This window comes from Vombatus ursinus, unplaced genomic scaffold (assembly GCF_900497805.2).
Source record: "Vombatus ursinus unplaced genomic scaffold, bare-nosed wombat genome assembly UNPS02012179.1, whole genome shotgun sequence".
In the NCBI taxonomy this organism is placed as follows: Eukaryota; Metazoa; Chordata; class Mammalia; order Diprotodontia; family Vombatidae; genus Vombatus; species Vombatus ursinus.
The window spans coordinates 12,203,733-12,225,607 of record NW_020951957.1 but is presented as its reverse complement, the minus strand read 5'-3'; the positions used below and the strand labels follow the sequence as shown (position 1 = coordinate 12,225,607).

Genomic DNA, 21,875 nt, shown 5'->3' with positions numbered 1-21,875 from the left:
TCTCTCTTCTCTTCTCTCTGTCTGTCTCTGTCTTTCTGTCTCTCTCTGTCTCTTTCTCTGTCTCTCTGTCTCTCTCCTACCCCCTTTTGATCAGGCACTGTCTTTTATCTTTCTTTGTATCCCCAGTGCTTGGCACAGTGCCTGGCACATAGTAGGTGATTAATAAATACCAGTTGGCTGACTGACTCTCCACACTTCTGTTTCCTAGTCTGTAAAGTGTATGGATTGGATTAGATGTCCTCAAAGGTAAAGGGTTTGGGCATGTCAAATTTACATCATGCTTTACCTATGTGATTTCATTTGATTCTCCCCACAAACTTATGAGTTATGAACTAGTATCCCATTTGATAGCTTAGGACCCAGTCTTAGTGTCATAAATATGTATTTGAAAGTATTTGAGGAGGACTTGTGACCCTAGTTTTCCTGACTTGTGTTCGGTATTCTATTCACTGCACCTTGCTCCATGCCTCACCTTGTTGCCTTCCTCATTGATGACCTCTCAGGTCTCTTTAAGCTTTGAATCTATGTTATTATGTTTATGTGAAAAGGTTTCGGTAAGGTTAAAACACTGAAAACAAGCCAATTCTGCAAAGGGGGGGATACCAGAGATTAACAGGACCCTTTACAGTTCTAGAAGGAAAGGTTTTATTTTAAGCGTGTGTATTAACCCATGTGACACAGAATTTACTGTTTAGAGGAGTTAGTGAGTTTCGTCCAGGAAACCTCTGTTGCCTCCAGTTAATAGTGACTTTCTCCCTCAGATCTCACGTGTGTGTTTGTTTTTTTTTTTTTAAGTGAGGTAACTCTAATCATAATATTATACATTTTTCTGTGTTAGTGTTATGTAACTTTAGTAGGCTTAATGGAAATGACCAAATGTTAGCTAAACCTTGTATGCTCAGTGCCCAGCACAGTCTTGCGGTTGAGGTATGTTCTTCCTAAGTGATTGATTATTTCTTTTTAAAAGGACTTAGTTGGGGTAGAAACAACTTAGTAGAGTGCATTGCACTTAGTAGGTGCTCAGGAAATGTTTGCATGATTTCTAAAAATGTTTATTAATGCCTTTTGTTTTTATGTCAATCATTTCTCACCTTCTTTCAGGTTGAGCTCTCTATTATGACAAAGATAACATTAATCAGTCCTCCTACCCTTTCTGACTTACTTTTTTTCTTGAATAAACCCAGAAATTGGCTTTAGAAGAACACCTAACTGGGGGCAGGACCTGTAGAAATAAAATCCCAGCTGGGTAAAATGAGAGAACATTACTTTCCCCATTATATAAGCACACACAAACATGCAGTATACTCACACACAAAATAACATTTTAATGTAACTTCAAGTTCTTGAGTTTGGAGAGCATCTGTTTATTTTTAAAATAAATTCAAGAAATTGTTTTCCTAATACACTTACCCACGTACTTGTTGGAAAAGAAACTGCCACATGATCTCTTTGTAATTCTGAAGTTTTGGTAGATTGGTTCAGTGTTCAAACTTATCATCTTTGTGCTCTTTATTCCCAGTTTCCTCAGCTGTAAAATGAGGGAGTTTAGACTAGATCAGGGGTTCCAAACCTTTCATGTGTTGTGAATCCCTTTGGCATTCTAGTGAAGCCTATGGGACCCCTTAGAAGAATGTTTGTCGCTAACATCCATAATCGAAGGAAAAGCTAAATTTCACTTGGAAGTTAGTGAAAATAAAGATGTATTTTTTTTTCCCCTTCCAAGTTTATGGAGCCCCTGAAATCTCTCTACCAACCACAGGTTAAGAGTCCTTGGAGAAATTGTCAAGGTTCCTAACAACTCTAAATCTATGATCCTGTTGAAGTACGGTAATTTCTTCCCTATTTATTCAGCTCTTTATTATGACTGTCCCAAAGTGGAATGGGCTGTCTCTTTCCATGGGAAGGAGTGTATTCCTCCTCTCTCAAGGTCTTCAGGCAGAATCTAGGTGACTTGTGGTAAATGTCTTAAAGGTTCCTTCCAACACTGAGATTTTGTAATTCTGAGCTTTAGTGGTTTCTAAGGGCCTTTATAGCCTGAAAGCCCCCTACATACAGGAAGATGAATAGCTTGAACTAGGAGCAGTGCCTAGAAATTGCAAAGAGGCAGATTAGTTTTGATATAAGGAACCTTTCTAACAATTGGAACTATCCAAAAGAAGAGTGGGCTGCCTGGAGACAAAGGAGCTTTGCCTTTCACTGGAAGTCTTCAGGCAAAGCCTGGATGACCGCTTTTGTTAGTAATATAGTACATGACATATATATTTGCAAAGCTGAAGGAGTTCTTATACCCTAGGAGGCCCCTGAGTTAACTTTCACCTCTTAAGATTCAGTGATTCTTTTAGAGGTCAGTCTCTTAAACCCATGAAGGGGAGGCTAGGAGGCCAGCATCAATAGCAGTGACTGGACGTTGTATAGAGGCACACTTAGACAAGATATAAGGAGAAAAAAATTTAGCACATTGAAAGCCTAAAGTGGAATGACCTGACTCAAGAGGTAGTGAGTTCCTTATCGTTGGAGGGCTTTGAGCAAAGGCTTTGTGACTCACTTGGATGTGTGATGGAGAGGTGATTATTACTCACTTGGGAGTTAGCCTGGATGGCCTCTGAGGTCCGTCTAATTCTGCAAATTCTGTCATCCTATTTCTGGGATTCTGTAAAAGCGCTATCCTCAACCAAAATGAGTATTTTGTGCTTACTCGAAGTTGGGTCAGGATGCAAGGGAGCAGGCGGTAGGTACTAGGGGATTTGTGCATCTGCTGGAATTCTATTCCTTTCTCTTATTATCTCTGTAGATGCTCAGGGGGCCTTTAATATTAGAGTGGCCCCTGTTGACAAGCATTATAGTTAATGGCCCATCAGAGTTGGCATTAAAAATCCTAGATCTTATAAAGCAGATTTGCAGCGGGTGAAGAGATGACATTAGGAAAACCTTACCCTGTTCCTCTTTCTCTTTAGGCACCTCCCTCTTTGAGAGCCAGCGGGTGCAGTGACAGGGTGTTTGATCTGGACACCTTGGCTCTGATCTCGGCTCTGATAGCAACGTTTGTTAAATTCTTGGTATGTGCCAGACCTTGTGCTACGTGCTGCAAAGACGGAGATGAAAAATGAGACAGTTTCTCCTTTTTAGAAGTTTGCATCCCTTGGGGAGAGATGTTGCCCATATATAAGGATGTATGGAGTAAGTTCAAAATATAAATATACGGTTGTTAGGGAGAAAGGGTATAGAAGTTGGAGGGATCAGGAAAGGCTTCCCTTAGACAGGAGGTGTCAGATGTGCAGCCTGCAACAATTCCCTGCGGAACCAGATTAAAATGGGAAATATTTAACAAAATAAATAACAATACAGTAGGACAGAGATAATGCTAGTATGTGATTTTCAAAGTCAACAGGTGGCCAGAGGAATCATTATGTATAGTTTTGTGGCCCCTATTTCTATTTGAGCTTGATGTCATTAATGCTGGAACAGCATCTTGAAGGAATGCTAGCTGAGGGACAATGGACAAGTCACCCTTTGAACCTTAGTGTGTAAAGTGGAAGTGTCAAGATTTGGCTCTTACTGAGCTGTTGTAAATCTGGGCATACTTTGGGAACTATTACTTTTTGGTCATGAGATCATGGGATTTAGATCTGGGAAGTAACCTCAGAAATGTCCACACTCCACATTTTACAGAAGAAGAAAACTCAAACCAAGAGAGGCAAAAATGAGCAGTCTAAGGTCACACAAGGATTTGGATTTAAGGTATTTTGAGCCCAAATTCAGTTGCACCATGTTGCTGTGTTTAACAGGAAGAAATCACTATGGCACAAAGCTACGCTGCTTTTAAAAGCCCTCAAGTTAGAATCAGTTTGAAACCTTCCTCCCTAGCCTGTCCATTGTGGGTCTTATTAATTGTATGAGATTCAACAGTTTCTGTTTTTTAAAGAACATTTCCACAGGAGGAAACCTCACTGAAATTCCAGCAGACTATAATTCTTCACTTGACCTGTCAAGAATTTCATTTCTGATTGTCCATTTGAAAGACTGAATTCTCCTTTTTTGAGCTTGCCTCCCTAGTTAAGGCCTGTTCAAAGTAAAGACAAAGTAAAAAAAATCTAAAAGTCTTTTTTACAGTTAGTAGATCAGTTGATAGAGTGCCTGTTCCGTGTAGCTTTTAGAGTATTTAGAAAATACTATCTTGAAGGAAGTAGCAAACCATTGTCCGTTTTGTATGGTGCTGACATGAGCTAAGAGGGAAGTATGGACCTTCTGTCATTATGATATTTCAGGGAGGTTTTTTACAGTGTTGGTGACTAGGGAGGCAGCTATTGTGTAATGAAAATAGTGTTGGACCTGGAGAGAGAATAAAATCCCAGCATTGTCACTTCCTGCTGTGGTGGCCTGGGGCAGGCTCTGAGCCTCCGCTGTAAATTAAGGGGGATGAACTCAATGGTCTTTAAGTTAGGGATCAGGTCGAAATCCTGTGATCACAGTGGTGCACAGTTGTAAAACAGTGGTTAAGTTAAGATGCCTGAACTGGGCACTGGCCCAAGGGTGGTTGAGACCCTTTCTCTTGGCCTCATTACCAGCCAGAGGCCCTCTGATTTCTGAGAGTTTTAGTTGAATCGTCATCTCTGACTCAACCTGTCACAAACTAATGCCTCGGATCCACAGCTCCCCCTCCTTCTTCCTCCAAAAAGAAATAAACCAGACCACATAATCAAGCCAGACTTGAAAATAGAGTGTAAGTCAAGAGAGTAGATAGTCCTTGAGATGGCAAATTTCTTGTAGTCAACAGAATCTTGAGTTTGAAAGAAGCCACCCCCTTCCTTTTTCATATGAGGAAACTGAGGCCTAAAGAGGTCTTGTATTCCTTTATTTAAGCCTCATTAATTCTCTGTGGTTGGCCCTCAACTTCCAGCTGACCTCTAGATTATCCTAAAAACCTACTGGGTCTGGCCAAATCCCAAGGAAGGTGATTAGAAGCCACAGATTCAGTTTTAACTTGCAGTGCCGCCGCCTTTAAAAAGGATTATGGAATTCATTTTAGGTCGAAGCATCTTACTTTGAAATACCATGAGTATTTATTTATTTATCTTTTAAACGTTCATATATGATATGAGTATAGGAAATGCTGTTCAGTTGGGAATTCCTAATGAGTTCCTAATTTTTGCAGCAAATTATATTTATCTGAGTTTGTAGTTCCAATGATCCCTGCCAGAGAATTAGGAAAGTGTTATATTGCCCTTCACTGAGAGTTTTATTAACTAATACGTGGAAGGGAAGTCAGGGCGCAGCTGTCAGTCTGTTTCATGCTGAGCTTTGTGGAATACTAAACCTCAGCTATCCAGAATACTCCAGGAATGAAGCAGTAGATCTGAGTGGAAAGGATAGGAGATCTACTTTGAATCCTACTTTTGTCGTTTATTAGCTGTATGACCTTGGCTAAATCTTTTGACCCTTTTGAGGCTCAGTTTCCTCATTTGTATAACTGGAGTGGGATTGTCATTATCTTGAGGATTCCTTCAAGCTCCAACAACCCTGTGAATTTTCTACGTTAAGTGCTACCCCTTTAGGCACTAGATTTTTCTTTCTGTGCCTTCTTACGGAGGATATTTGAGGATAGTTTAACATTTTGTTGTTGATTTAAGGCTGCGGTTGTCAATTCTTTCTGCTGTCTGTTTACCTTTCTCCATCCCATTTTCTAATTTGATCTATCTTTGATTAGAAACCAGATTAACAAATGTATTAGAATTATTTGTAAATTAAGAGTAAATAGGCTCATATTGAGGATGTTAAGTGCTTATCTGGGAAAAAAACACATGGACTTTGTTATATCTATTCTGGTGGTCCAGATGCCACTTTTTGTTCCATATAAGATGGTTCAGATAGCTGAGATCTGGATAGTTGCGATGTATTTTACCTCGGAGAGTTCACCTGAGATGTGGATCCACTATTCTGGTTCAGGAATTTTATAATAATAACAATCGATAGATTCTTGTAGCACTTTAAGGTTTGCAAAATACTTTACGTATTTATCGCATTAATCCCCAAGATAGCCCTGTGATGTAAATGCTATTATTTCCATCTTGCAGATGAGGAAATTGAGACTGAACGAGGTCAGTTGCTTGCCTAGGGTTACACAGGTAATAGGTGCCCAAGGTGGGATTTGAACTCCTGTTGTCCTGACTCTAAGTCTACCACTGTTGGTACTATTCCATCTAGTTGCCTGATTTGATGTTACCAGTTCATTTAGGGTTAATAAAGTCAAGTTGATTTCCCATTAACCAAATAATGGGACACTGATTTGAAAATCAGAATATTGATTTATTAATTTATGCTGAGAAATAAAATTGCAAGTTAGACTGAATATTTGCAACTGTTGATCAATGCATTTTGTGTCCTATAGAGAACTGTATTTGAGAAACAGAAATAAGGTTAGAATGTTGCTTGGTAAATATAGAATCATGTTAAGGGAAATTGGATGAGCTTAGGGGATATTTACATAGCTACTTGCTGTGGTAGCTTGTTTGGGGTGGGAGGGAAGGAGTGAATGACATCACCTTATGTTGTAGAAAGGGTACTGGATTTGGATTTAGATGACCTGGCCTCCAGTTTCACTCTTCCATTTTCTGGAAGCATGACCTTGAGTAAGTCATTTAACTCTGCTGGGCCCCAGTTTTTCCATTTATAAAGTGAGTACAATGAAATAGATGACCTCTAAGGTCACTTCCAGGTATATATGCCTGAGATGTTATAATCCTCTACTCTAGGGATATGATACCTACAAAGTGGATGGGACGTTGATTCATAATCACAGAATCTTAGAATTGGAAGGGATCTTAGTGGCCAAGAAGGCCAGTCCATAACCAAGCATGAATCCTTTCTATGACATTTCAGATTTCTGTGTGGTCCATCTTACTTCTGGAGTTTTCCCTTATATCAAGCCTAAGTTTCTTTCCCAGACACTTCCTTGAATTACACCTTTGGAGGGGGGCAAACCAAACAAGTGTAATCTCTCTTCAAAGTGACAATCCTTCAAGTGCTTGGATCCAGGCAGCAGGTGTGCCCTGCTCTCTCTACCTCCCTCCACCCCAGTTTTCCCTTCTCTGGGCTGAACTGGTTGGAGCACTGCCCCTGTACACTTGACAGCAACCCTTCCAACTTTATTAGGCGTGTGCTTTTTTTCTAGATTTCTGAGACTTGATAGTCTTCAGTTTTACTTGTCACCATCCTTTATCCTTGTAATATACTACTACTAGGTTACAGTTTCCGAGTTCACACATTATTTTTTCATCGATTACATTTTAGCTTCTCTATTTTCTAAGGAATATAGGGATAGAAAACACTTTGATTTTAGTTGAACTCTCTCTAATCACTGTGGAGGGTGATTAGTTTCTGGGAAGGCCTTCTTTGGATTATCTTGTTAGCTTTAATCCCAGAGGGTGGCTCTTTATGACCTAGGACCTGGGGTTCATTTTATGATGAACGGGTTGTGGCCATCTCTTCACTCACTACAAAGGTATTTCAGTGGAAAGTGTATTGAGTTTGAAACCAGATGAGCTGGATTCAGATTTTGACTTAGTCCCTTCTTGTTGCTCTGGTCTAAAGTTTCCTCCTCTGTAAAATGAAGAGGTTGGATTCAGAACATTTTTAAGTCTGTGATAATCCCTTAGAATATCTATCTACATGATAGTTGTTTAAATGGATGTAAAATGTCTGTCTTCATAATAGCAGAGTATAGTTGATTTTAAGTCAGTCGACAAGCATTTATTAAGTGCTTATTAGGTGCCAGGAACTGTAGTAAATACTAGTTACACAAAGACCAAAGTGAAAGAGTCTGCCCACAAAGAGCTTACAGTCTAACAGGGGAGTCAGTTTGTACTCATGTATTACCAGATCCGTACGTGCAGAATAGTTCCATAGTTAACTTTTGAGGAGATGGCATTAGTAGGTGGGAGAACCAAAAAATGCTTTCTGCAAAAGGTGGCTTGATCTGAATCTTAAAGAAATCCAGGAAATTACAGAAATGGAGGTGAGGAGGGAGAGCATGCAGGCCTAGGAGACACCCACCCAGTGCCAAGTCATGGAGACAGGTGATAGAATATCATGTATGAGGAACAGCAAGTGGGGCATAGGCTGGACCATACAGTGCATGGAATGAATGGGTAAGAAGACTAGAAAGGTAGGAAGGGATTCGATGATGAAGACCTTTGAAAACAAACAAGAGTATTTATATTTGATCTTAGAGATAATAGAGAGCCACTGGAGTTTATTGAGGATGAGCCCTGCGTTTTTGAATATGTAAGTTACTTCCCTATTCAGATCTCAGTTTCATAACTTTTAAAATGAGGGCATAAGACTAGATGATCGCCGAGTTCTCTTCTAACTCAGTCTGTGTCTCTCTGACTTCTGGGGTCCCTTCCACCTTTAAATGTGTAATTTTTCCCTTTCCTCCCTGTTACTAGTTTGGGTTTCATGCATCATTAAAGCTAGTAGCTCAATTTGTGAGCATAATAGCAGAGTGTGGCATATTTGGAGCCTGAATTCAGGCTCTGCTACTTAGTACCCATGTACGAAGTGGCTTTGGGCATGTCACTCCTCTCTGGGCCTGACGTGTAAAATCCGGAGTTGATCTGGTTGATTTCTAAGGTCCTTTTGAGCTCTGGATCCCATAAGCCTATGTAACCCATAGTACTTCAGGCCAGATATCACCTGTAAGTATCTGTGTCTTTGAGAGTACATGAAATGTGAAGTCATTCACCATTTAGGATTTAACATTCTATATGTGAGACTTCATATAGTTAGTGGGAACGGATGGTGTCTGATCGCTGGCTATGATCAAGGAATGGAGTTCTTAAAAACAGCTGCATAAAAACACTCTGGACAAGTGTAATTGTCACGAGCCAACAGAGAGCCATTCTGTGTAGAATGTTTCCTTCACCCCCTATGAGAACATCTGGTCAGAGCAGTTAAAAATCTTACACACTTACCCTGGAGATGCTTGCACTTACCAGGTTAGTTTCCCAATAGTGGGAATGAGTTATGGGACCCTTCTGATATAAGGGAAGGGACTTGGAGTTGGAAAGCACCTGGCTTTGAACTTTACCTCCAAACATCACTAGTTAAGTGACCATGGGCAAATTGTAGGATCACAGAGCCAGAAAAGAACTCAGAGCACCTTAAGTCCAAACTCCCACGTTTAACAGATGAGGAAACTGAGTTCTATGACTTTTCCAAGGTCACGCAGGTAGTAAGTATTGAAATTGGGTTTTGAATCCAGGTCCCCTCATTCTAAAATGCAACCTCTTTCTGAGGGAACTAGATTCAATTGGACATAACCCTTGTATTTCTGCTTCATTTCAAGTTAGATTTTTTAAAAAAGGAATTTAGCTAAAGCTCTAGTTTCATATATATGTTACCATTTCATTAGGATTGAGAACTGAGGCCAAGCTGATTTTTACCAGAGGTGAATAAACCTAAACACCAAGTCCTTCACCTCTGTCCTACCTGTAAAAAAATTCCTATTTTACAGGGTTATTGTGCTTTGCAAACCATCAAGTGCTATGTAAATGCCAGTTATTATTACTTTTATTTTTATAGAATCACAAAGTGTGAAAGTTGGAAAGGGCTTCCGAGGTCATCTTGTCTAACCTGTCCACAGCCCTCCTAGCGTGTACTTCTCCAGTGGGCATCCAACCTCCACTTGAAAACTTCCAAGGAGGGGAACCCTCCACTTCTCCACGCAACCTGCCCTCTTCCCCGGAACTCAAACAGTTCAGAAGTCTTTACTGTTGTCAAGCCTAACTTTGCCTCTTTGCAACTTCTCATTGCTCCTGGTTCTGCCCTCAGGGGCTCAGGAGAACAAATCTCATTAATCTCTCCAGCACATGGCAACCAGCCCTTCAAATACTTGCAGACATCTATCACAGTCCCCTGTAATCATTCCTTCTCCAGGCTAAATATGCCTCCTTCCTTCAACGGATCCTCGTACATTTACATGTTACTACTACTGCTAATTAGGTCATATAAATGACAGTTGAACAATAACAAATACTTATTAAGCATCTACTATGTGCCAGGCATAGTTGTTGTTTTTGTTACTATTAGTCATGAAGTTCAAGAACAACAAGTATTTATTTTGTGCCTATTACGTGCCAGGCACAGTTGCTACTAATGTAGTATAATATAAATGTCAGCTGTTGTATTTACTTCATCAATTTTGCCCAACACTATTGTCTTTTTTGGAGGTTCCCCCCACCAGGAGTTATTCTTGTATGCCATTTCTCTCTGGGTCTTACTTTCCCCATTTATAAAATGAGGAGATCTGAACATTGACATTCTTTTCAGTTTGAAGATTTCCCATTAAAAAAAAGACAATGAGTTGGTGTGGCTCCCTTCTTCCTTCCCTCTCTTCTGTGTCAAAGGCTGGGCAATGGAGGGTGAAGGACTTTGAGATGTTAACATCAGTGTAATTAAAGAGGGCGTGTTCCTTTTGCCTACGGCCATACCACTGACCTTGGTTTTTGTTGCTTAGGCAGCTAAAAATGAAATCATCCCTGTCCTCACAGAGCTTATATTCAATAGGGAGAGATAACACATACACATATAAATATATATGAAATATATTCAAAATACGTGCGAGGTAGTTTGAAAGAGAGGAGAATGCTAGTGGCTGGGGTAAGTCGGAAAGGCTTTGGGTAGGAAGGGTCTTTTGATCTGAGTTTGAAGGAAACGAGATATTCCAGCAGTTGTAGACTGTGGGCATGGAGTATCGCCAGGGTTGAGGCTTAGACATTTGAAATGAAGTATCTTGTGAGGAGAGGCAGCCAGGTGACACAGTGGATAGAGTGCCAGGCCTGGACTCAGGAAGACTGTTCTTCATGAATTCAGATCTGGCCTCAGACGCTTACTAGCTATGTGATCCTGGGCAAGTCACGTAACCCTGAGGAAATGAACAGCAAAAGTTAAAAGGACTGATGTGGTTTAAATGTCTTCTTTCCCACGCTCATTTGCTTTAACCCAAAGAACTCATTGCCTCAGTTTCTTCATCTGTAATATGACCTGGAGAGGGAAATGGCAAATTACTCCAGAATCTTTTTGTAATGGGGTCACAAAGAGTCGGACACAACTGAAATCACTGAACAACAACAACAGAGATGAGTAGGAGAAGGAAATGGCAAACCTCTACAGTATCTTTGCCAAAAAAAAAGCCCAGATGGGGCCACGATGAGTCTGACACAACTGAAAGGACTGAACAACAGCAACAGATCTTGTGAGGAAGAGCCAGGAGTCCAGTTTGGCTGGATTTTGTGGAGTGAAGTAAAGACTAGAAAGGTAGGTTGTAGTCAGGGTGGGGAGGGCTTTAAATGCTTTGAAAATGCTTTGGATTATTTGTACCAAAACAACCTGGATGACTGAGAGCTGATTACAGGCACCCACACTGATCTAAGCCCTTCATGGACTTGAGAACTGAAAGGAAATTTAAAGACCACATCACGCACCAGATGTCATGAGCTGGGCCGCATGCAAGCAAATTGCCAGGTAGGATGTTCCCATATCCCAAGATGGCAGCAGCTCAGGTGTCTTGCTCGTAACTGAAATTTGACAACTAGATGAGTTCTTTGGGTTAAAGCAAATGAGCTTGGGAAAGAAGACATTTAAATCACATCAGTCCTTTTAACTTTTGCTGTTCATTTCCTCAGGGCATATTTTGATAAGACACCCGGCAGGAGAGAGATCATGAAGATATTCAGTGCCCTGAATGGGTGAGTCTGTGTGAGTTAGCTGGAGACGTAGTATTGCAGTGGAAAGAATGCCGATGGAACTGACTTTGCCACTAACTTTCTCTATGACCTTGGGGCAGTACTTTCTGTGTGACTCTTTGGATCTCAGTTTCCTCATCTGTAAAATGAGGTACTTGGACAGAATGACCTCAGAGATCTCTTCTAGTTCTAGATTTAAAATATGGTTATATTCATTTAAAACAAATAAACATGCACTGAGTTTTTTTTTAAAAGTTCAAAAATAATTTTTAAACTGAAGTAACAACCAGTCAAAAAGTAACAAATCAAAAATTCTTCTGCTGTTTAAAAAAAAAATGCAGTCTATTCTTCACCAATTTGTTTTTGACTTCCTGGTTTCTGAATTTAAGAGATGGATTTTTAATTAACGTCACTGTCTAAATCCCTGAATCAAGTTTTTCTTTGTGTAAGAGTGCCTCTGTTTATGCACATGGGCTGTAGGTTGATATTGATCTTAAAACATTCCCAGTTATCTCTCTCCTTTTGCTCTGTTTGTGGCTGAAATGATCTCTTTTCCTTTCCATCTGGGAAGGTTTACCCTTGTCCGTCCCTCAGAAGTGAAGGAAAATCAGTGGGAAATTTTCTTCAGCCATTTTTCTGATGTACAATAAGAACGGAATGCGTATTTTGTTTTTGTTTTTGTGTTTATTTTCTTGCTTTTATAAACTATTGACAAGGGATTGAACTACTGGACATTGGATCATTTGGAAGAGATGTTAGAGATAATTTTGTCTTGCTGTTCTCTTTGTGAGAGAACATGACAGAATGGTTAGAGGGCTGTAATTGGTATCAGCAGGGCAGCTAGGTGGCTAGAGTGCCAGGCTTGGAATCAGGAACACTCATCTTCCTGAATTCAAATCTGGCCCCAGACACTTATTAGCTCTGTGACCCTGGGCAAGTCACTTAACCCTGTTTGCCTCAGTTTCCTCATCTGTAAAATGAGCTGGAGAAAGAAATGGCAAATCAATACAGAATCTTTGCCAGGAAAACCCCAAATGGGGTCACAAAGAGTCAGACACAATTGAGAAATGATTAAATAAACCTGGTATCAGGAAGCCATGTGTTCCAATCCAGCCTCTAGGACTTGGTGTCTATAGGTCTTGGGACAAATCATTTCATCTTTCCAAGTCTCATTTTCCTCATCTCTAAACCTGTAGAACCTACCTCACCCAAGTGTTGTAAGGCTCAAGTGAAGTCATAAACTGAGAGCTGGAAGGAATTGTAGAGATCATCTAGCCTACCTTCCTTGTTTTAGAGAAGGGAAAACAGAGTCCCAAAGAGATTAAGTAACTTTGGGAATCTGTTTCCCCTTCTGTAAAATGAAGCAGTGTCAGTGACACTGAAGTGCCAGAGCCTAAATCCTGCCAATGCAAGTTCTTTTGTTGAGACGCAGCCCAGAGGTATAGGGGATAGAGGGCTAGATATGGAGTCAGGACGATCTGAGTTCAAATCTCACACTTGCTAGCTGTGTGACCCTAGGCAAGTCACTTAACCTCAATTCACTTCAGTTTCCTTTTCTGCAAAACGGGATAATAATAGCACCTACCTCCCAGGGTTGTTGTGAAGATCAAATGAGTTAATATTTGTAATGTGTTTTGCTAAGCTTAAAGCACTATATAAATGCTAGCTATTACTGTATGTGGTACTTGATCAATGAACATTTAACACCTTGCAAACCTAAAGCACTATCCCAGTATCAGTTATTATTGTTATTTTCCTAATGTGGAAAATAAACATTTCAGATAAAAGACTTTAGTAAAAAAAAAAAACCCAAACCTTTTGTTTATCAGGTCAAAGTAGTCTCATGTAATGGTCAGTTTTGGGGAGTAAATGTTGCTTTGGGATCCATGCAAGGAAGGCTAGATTTGGATGCAGTCCTTGAGTGGGACTCCCACTCTGTCACTTAGAGCCCATGGGATTAGCTTTTCTCTCTGAAACTGTTTTCTCCTGATTAGAATGAGGAGTTAGAACTAGATAACCTTGAAGATTACATCTAGCTCCAATCACTGACCTTCTAAATTAAGAGTCTTTTAAAACAGCCCTTGGAACATGTGCCTTTGAAAATACTGCTCAGTAGAAGATTTTCTGGTTCAGAACTCATTACTCGTGGATCCGTGACCCTCCCTAGTGTGGGAATGCAAAGCATCAATGCACATCGCAAGTCATTCATGCTAAATCAAGAGCCTTCATGATTCTTGTCCATGCCCTCCTACAAAGAAGACCCCGACCAGTGCGCTTGGAACCTTCATTCTGGTCTTTTCATGTCCCATGTGTATTAGTGATTTCATTAAACACTGGAGGAAGGAACCATTCCCTTTATACCATAGAGTTAGAGCTGTGAGTGTTGTTTGTTAAAGGCCACCTAGTCCAACCTCATTTTATGGATGAAGGATCCTCAGTTCAAACAATTGAAGTGACTTGTCCAAGGTTATACAGGTAGTAAGCTGGAAATTGAACCTATGTACTGTGATCTCAAATCCATTGGTTTCCATTGTACTGATCTGCCTCCCCGTGGCATTCTCCACTAGTGCCCTTTTCTTGTTCCTTTATGGGTGAGATTACAGATGAACTATTTGACAGAGGAGGAGAAGGAGGCAGAACAAAAGGAAAGCTAAGCTGGTTGGGACCATTGCCAATTAAAGGTCAAGCAGAACTGAATAGAAATGAGAAAATATCAAAGAGGATGGATTAGACTTGTGTTTGGACCCAGAGGCAATGGGTGGAAACTGTAAAGAGATGGATTTAGGCTTCTTATTAAGAAAACCTTTCCAACAGCTAGTGCGTTCCCAAAATGGAGTGGACTGTTATGGGCAGGCTTGGAGAATTTCTCGTTGGAAGGCTTCCAAATGAGCCTGCATGGTCACATACTAGATATGTGGTAGAGGGGATTCTGGTTCATGTCTAAGTTGGGCTACTTGGCATCTAGAGTTCCTTCCCATTCCAGAATCCTTTGGGTTTGTGAAAATAGAACTTCATTTGCAGAAATGCAATGTATTTTCCACAACTCAGTTATTCAGTCTATATCCTATCTTTGAGCACTAAGTACTCTGCTATGTGGAGTTTTATGTAGCATATTGTGTTAGGATAGAGATGTAGAAGGGACCTTAGACATTATCTAACCCAAGCCTCTTATTTTATGGAGGGGGAAAGTCTCCCCAAAGAAGGGAAATGACTTGCCCAAAGTCACACACAGCAATCAGCAGAGCTTCATTGGAAACTGAAGCCTCTTTGACTCTAGTTCAGTGCTTTATCCTGTCCCTGACCTGGGGTTAAATGTTGGATAGCAGAGTTGGGAAGTGCTGTAGGTGGGACTGTCTCTGAAGAAAGAAGCATATTATAGGAGCTCAGATTAGGTGTGTTGGGAGCTTTGAGCCTATCTAGTCTAAATCCCACATTTTACAGATGAGTAAACTGAATTCAGGAGAGGTAAACTAGCTTGAGCAAAGTCACACAAGTAAGTGTCAAAGTCTGCTAGGTGTCGTATTAGGTGGAGAACCGGGCCTCAGGAAGACTCAAATTTAGTTCTGGTCTCAGACACGTTTCCTAGCTGGGTAACCCCTGGGCAAGTCACTTAACCTTTCTTTGTCTCAGTTTCTTTAACTGTAAAATGGGGATAGTAACAGTGCCTCCTTCAGAAGGTTATCGTAAGAATCAAATGAGATAATGTTTGTGAAGCAGTTAACATGGTGCTTGGCACAGAATAGACATTATATAAATTCGAATGGAGTTGAGGTATAATGATCATTGGTTCAATGGACTGGGGTCAGGAGATCTTGGTTCTGGTCCTGGCTCATCTGGGACCATCCATCCTTTTTGGGTTTTAGTTTCCTCCAGGGCTTGGGCAAGATGAATGCTAAGGTCCCTTCTATCTCTTTTCTTCCTTTATTCTAGGGCAGGGCTGAGAAAGGCTGAGAGGATGTAGAGGGGCTGGGAGAACAACATAAGCAGCTGTTTGAAGTTGGGAATGAGCACAAATTTTTAGGAACTCCAAGAATGCCAGGCTGAGGAGTTGGCAGTGGAAATTCAATTCACTTCATTTAAGTTTTGTTCAGTTTAGCAAATCAAAGTTGCCTTTGTGCAAGGCATTGGGATAGGTTTTGGGGGTACAGTAACAAAACAGAGTAGCTCTTGGCTGAAGGGTGCCTCATTCAGCTCTACTGCAGTGGGAATGGTGAGTTATTAAAGGTTTTGAATAGGGGAGTAACTCAGATGAAGTCTGTTTTAGGACTTGATTTGGTAAATGAATTAGGAGGAAGAAATGGAATTTAGGGAGATAAGTTAGTTGCGCTGTTACAAGAGTGTTAACCAGTGGGAATACAAAGGAAGGAATGATATTCAGGTGGCATTTCAACAAATTCAATAAATATTAAGTGCCTATTATGGTGGGGGGGGAAGGGAGGGGTGGAAGGGTTGGGGAGCTTGTTATCTCCTGCTTTAGATTGTAAGCTCCTTGAGGGCAGGGCCTGTCTTTATCCACAGCACTTGGCACCGTTACTGGCCCTGTGACTGGCCCTATAGTAGATGCTCAATTAAATGTTTATTGACTCGAGGACACTTAAAAGTAAGGATTGACCAAACTGAGTGACTTAATACTGAGAATAAAGAGATATCATAATAACGATAATACTTCACATTTATATAGCATTTGCAAAGCACTTTATGTATGTTATTTCATTTGATTTCCACAACAACCCTATGAAATATTATTATTCAGCTAAGGGATCCAAATGGATAGAGTACTGGATCTGGAGTCAGGAAGACCTGAGTTGAAATCCATGCTCAGACAATTACTAGCAGTGTGACTTTGGGCAAGTCACTTAACCACTCAGCCTGGTTCCTTATCTGTTAAATGAGAATAATAAAAACACTTAGCTTGTAATGTTGTTAAGATCAAATGAGATTTTATATGTATATGTGTATACACACATATGTATATGCACATATATACGGTGTATGTATATACACATATATCTATATATACATGTGTTCATATAGGTTTCAAGTGCTTTATAAACTTTAAAGCACTATATATAAATATTACCTATTATTATTATCTCCATTTTATGGATAAGGAACTCAAAGAAGGTCTCACCGACTTGCCTGTAAGTTGTCAGTGGTTGAGGCAGGATTCAAATCCTTGTTTTCCTGACTTTGTCCAGCCCTACCTATATTTTGTAATTGAGTAGTCAAAAATACTTACTGAGCTTGTATAAACTGAACAGATGAACATTCTAAGAAGGAGCCCTAACTTTTTCCGTCTTCTTGTTCCGCTAAGGCTGATGTGTGACTCTCCTCAGCATCCCCACACATCCAAAACTCAGCTCTCAAGGACCTCTGCCTTTCCTGGGGCCCTTGTCAATGATGATCATTTAGGTTCTCTCCTTGTAGAGGATGGTCAGCTCTTGAACTGAAATAATGAGGAAGGAGAATTGGACTGTAGTTTCTCACTCACTTCTAATGGCCAGATATTTACAGCCTGTAACCCTAGGACTATCCATCTGGGAAGCAGTAGCATTCGATCTGATTCTTTGATATAGTAAAGAAACGTTGAGTGAGATAAATCAGCCTTTTGTCAAGGCTTAAGTACATTGGAGCTGCAGAGGGGGAAATTCAGTACAGTACAACCCCCATTACAGCCCTGGGGTCCCTGGAGAAATAAAGAGTCTTCTCAACCTTCATTACTCGTTAGCTTTCAGTGTAGCTAAAAATGGAATTCATTAGAAGGGGGAAACTATTTTCATCTCCTCTTACTTGCATAATTTTGCTTAAGAGAGTATTTGAATGCTTTCTGGAGCATCCTGCTGTGTTGGCCACCGTTTGCATTTTCTCTTCCAGTCTATGCATTCTCTCCAGCCCGGAGCTTTGTTCAAAAGCTAGGAGGGCAGTTTGGTTTATAAGGAATTGGAAGAGGTGAAGTTGTCTGGACCAGTGAAGATGCAATGATCGTGTTTCCCTGTTGGTAGCCCTGTATACGGCACATAGTAGGTGCTTAATAAATGCTTATGGGATTGGATTATGGGATGATGGGGACCTAGGATTACAAGTTTAGAGCTAGAAGAGACCTTAGACTTTTAGAGAGAGAGAGAGGATCTCTTAGATACTCTTATTCCATGGGACTCTGAGGTCTCTTGCAGGGGACCTAAGTTGGTAAGGCATGCAATGAACAAGATGATTTCTAAAACAGTCTTTTCTCAGAAGGTTGTATCATGCTGCCACTAGTGGAAAGAATGCTGGATTTGATGTCAGAGGACCTGTGTTCAAATCCTGTCCTACCTCTGTGACAAGTCATGTCCCCTCCATGGGCCTCAGTTTCCTTACTTGTAAAGTGAAGGAGTTGGATTAGATGACCTCTGAGGTTCCTTCTAAGTCTATATAGTACTGTGCTCTGATCATCACTTTTCTTTTTGAATTGTCCTATACATGTTATCCTTCTGCTTTTGAAAAAAAAGTACATTTTTTTAGACATTCTGCAGCATCAGACACTATGATATTGAAACTCCTCTGTGAGGTTGGATGGTGGGTGGTATTTCCCTTCTTGCAAAAAAAAAAAAAAGGCCTCACTCCTTCCTACACTTTAATCTCACAGTCTGTTACCTTTTCTGAGTGTAGAGGTGAGTTGTTGAGTTGTTCTGCCCTTTCCTTCTCACCTTTTCTCAGCCAATCAGTCAATAAGTATTTATTAATAATTAACTGTTTATGTGCCAGGCACTCTATTAAGTTCTGGAGATTCAAAGAAAGGCAGAAGGCAGACTGCCCCCAAGAAACAGCAGGATTTTGTAGAAAGAACACTGGATTTGGCATCGGAATTTGCTCTAAGTCTGTTAACCTTCCAGCTCTGTGACCTTTGACAGGCCATTTCCCCTCACCATGCCTCAATTTCCTCATCTGTTCAGTGAGTGAGTTGGTTTAGACCAAGGGTTTTTAATCTTTTTTGTGTCCTGGATCCCTTTGGCAGTCATGGTGAAGCCTGTGGACCCCTCTCAGAACAGTGTTTTTAAATACATAAAATAAAATACATAGGATTTAAAAGGAAAGCAATTATAACAAACAATTATCAAAAAAAATTTTTTTAATGTTCATGGATTCCAGGTTAAGAACTAGCCTCTGGTATAGATCCTTTCTAAGGTCCCTTCCAGTTATAAATCCCATGTTGTTTGTAAGATCTAAAGATGAATGAGATGGGGATAGTCCCCAAGGAATCTCTCAGCAAACATAAAACCTCTGTGACCTGTGTGTGACTCAACCTAAGCATAGAGCAGAATGTGATGAGTTTTTAAGGTGTTAGGGACAAAGTTCTGTGTAATTTAAGAGGGGGGAGAGCTCTAGGGGTGGAGGGGGAGGCAGTGAGGAAGACCATACGAGGATGGACCTTGAAGGATCTGGGTGAGTACAGCTGGTGGTGGGAGGAGAAGGTCACCTCTTTCCAGGCATAGCTAGAAGGGGGTTGTGTTTGAGGGATGGTGCCTTTGTCCTGTTTATCGGGAGGATGGAGCACTGATTCCCTCAGAGTCATAGCCCCTCATTGTAGCCTAGTACCTTAAGGTACTAGAACACTTTTCTACAAGAGTTCCATGTGGTCCAGAGCGCAAGTATGCATTATATTATATGCCTGTTTTATAGGGGTTGTGAACTTGAGGTTTAGAGAGGTTAACCAGAGCAGGATTCAAATCTAGGTCTCCAACTTTTTCCAAGTACAGCCCTTTCTCTGTACCAACACTGCCCCTTGGTGTGTGCCTCTGCTCTCTGAGGTGGTGTGTTTCACTGGATACTTGAAGTCAGAGGACCTGGGTTCAAATTCTAGCCTTCCCAGGCCTTAGCTGGATGACCTTGGGTAAGAATTTACTTCTTTGAAACTCAGTTACCTAATAAATAAAATAAGGGATTGGGGAGAGAAAAGGGGGGCTACACCTGATAGTCACTGAGGCCTTTTCTAGCTCTAAATGAAAGATCCCTCTGCCGTTCTGCTCACTTGTCTGCAGTCTACTGAATGATGTCAGCTTCTGAAGAACAGGGAACCAATTTCTTTGTCACTGTTGCTACCACATTAGTAGGGCTTCGGTGCATAGTGCCTTGTACATAGTAGGTACTTAATGAATGTTTAATTGAATAGAAAGCATATATATTTAATAAATACTAGCTGTTGATGGTAAGCTTCCAGTGATACGCTTGTCCTTGCCAACTGCTGAGGACCAGTTGTTAAATTTTCACTGTTAGCATTTACCCCTCAGAAATCAGCAAATGCTACATATCAGAACTTCATTTATTGTTTTGTTGATTACCTAGACTTACGGAGATGTTAATAAAACAGATTAAACGTAACAGCGTGATATGTATGCTTTTTTTTTGGGAGAGCAGATTGGTAAGCCACTTTTTGGTTATCCATGTGTGAATGGGAAAGGGCCAGCACTGATTATACCCCTATAGTGGGATGCACACTACATTTGAACAGCTGATCAGAGCTCCTGCTCCACCACTTAATTCTCTGGTGACCTTGGGAATGTGAAGGTCACTGAACCTCTCTCATCCTTAGGTCTTTATCTGTAAAATGAGTGGGTTGGACTAGCTGACTTCTGAGGTCTGTCCTAGCTCTAATTCTGTGCTCTAGGGTCTCCTAACCCTGAATCCCATGATCCTCGAGTGATCAAATACTCTTAAAAAGGGAAGTCCCTAATAAGGAAGTCTGGGTCCATCATTCTGCTTCGGCAGGGCAAGCTTCTGCATGGCAGGCTTGGGGTATTGAATTGAATCCTTTCCTCAGATGAACCCTATTATACCCTGCCCCCTCCCCCCCACCATCCACCCCCACCCTGTAAAAAAACGAGGATGCTGCTGTCAAGGGGTGTGGAGGTGGCAAGGGGAGAAATTTGCATTACTATTGCCCAGTCCAGGCCTTTCCTGGCATAGGAGTGATTGGGGCCCTCCGGGCTGTTGGAAAAGGCAGGTTTCCAAGGCACAAAATTTGCCTAAAGAGCATCATTATCTCCACCCCACCCCCCCATATACCCACACCTAAGTAGTGTCAGTATTCATAGATCTTTCTCATACAGGCATAGGTTAACTCTGAATGGGTCTAGTGGTAAGAAGTTCGTGCTATTATTCTGATCTCTTTGGAAGACTTTTGAAACAGGGCTAGGAATTCACTCCAGGAATGTGCAGGCTTGGGCTGGGACCCCTGGGGACATGGAGCTCCACAGCTATCTTCCCAAACCTTCTCCCCCCTTCTGGGTTTCTGGTGTATTTTTTTCTTCTCTTGATGGTGACATGTCTCAGCCCTGTTGAGGCTTCTGGCCATTGCCATTCCAAGTGCTCCTCCTGGGAGCCATGTGTTTGCGTGTGTCTGCTGTCAGTCCTTGGTGATTGTGTGTTATTATCTTGGGTTAAAGGCTGTCTCATTGCCTTGCAGGCCACCCGCTGTTTCCCAGGGAGATCATGAAACGAGGCCGGCTCCCTAGCAGCAGCGAAGACTCTGATGACAACGGCAGTAAGTGGGGCTTGGTTGTATTTGGAGGCAACCAGGGTTTGGGTCAGTATAAAAACATGTTTTTGATGGAATGCTTTAAATAGCTTTAAATAGGTACATTGAGCACATATCAGGCAGGTCTGAGGCGGTGAAGGCCTTCTCAGGGAGACTCAGGCTCCAGTGATAGATAACATACTTCTGTAATCAAACCTCTGTAGCTGAGGGTGGCTGCGGGCAGCTAAGATGGGTCCTATTTGCCAGCAAAAAATGAATACTCTGATTCTGAGAGATACATACCCACAGGTCTGCTTTTCCTAAAGGTCATTGACCCATCAATGGGATCAGTGGCTCTCCTAACAACACAGCTTAATCACAGGCAATTGATGAGAACTGTGCACATAGGAAAAGGGAGGAGGGAAGGGTGATTAATCGCCCAGTTTGGTGGGAAAATGTGGAGGTAGAGCTGTGCGTTTTCAGGCCGTGATGGCTCGCATTTTTCTTGGCACCGACTCCAAGTTCAAATTCTGCCTCTGATGTGTACTCTCTATGTGATTCTAGATAAGTAAATGAACCGTTCTGAGCCTCAGTTTCCTCTTCTTTTAAATGGAGTTAATAATACTTTTCTATGGGCTTCC

At 41.2% G+C, this 21,875-nt stretch overlaps 1 protein-coding gene across 6 annotated transcripts in view; it reads left to right on the top strand.

The window, feature by feature from the left end:
• JADE1 (jade family PHD finger 1) overlaps positions 1-21,875 on the top strand; it is an 88,583-nt gene that overhangs the window by 6,175 nt on the left and 60,533 nt on the right. For 4 of the 6 annotated variants that reach the window (XM_027857552.1, XM_027857548.1, XM_027857550.1 and 1 more), the window contains exon 2: positions 21,184-21,261. In XM_027857552.1, coding sequence (XP_027713353.1) covers positions 21,184-21,261 — 78 coding nt within the window. Of the gene's footprint in view, positions 1-11,697; positions 11,745-17,615; positions 17,762-21,183; positions 21,262-21,875 lie in introns of those variants that run through there. The other 2 variants (XM_027857549.1, XM_027857547.1) reach the window with 2 other exon arrangements.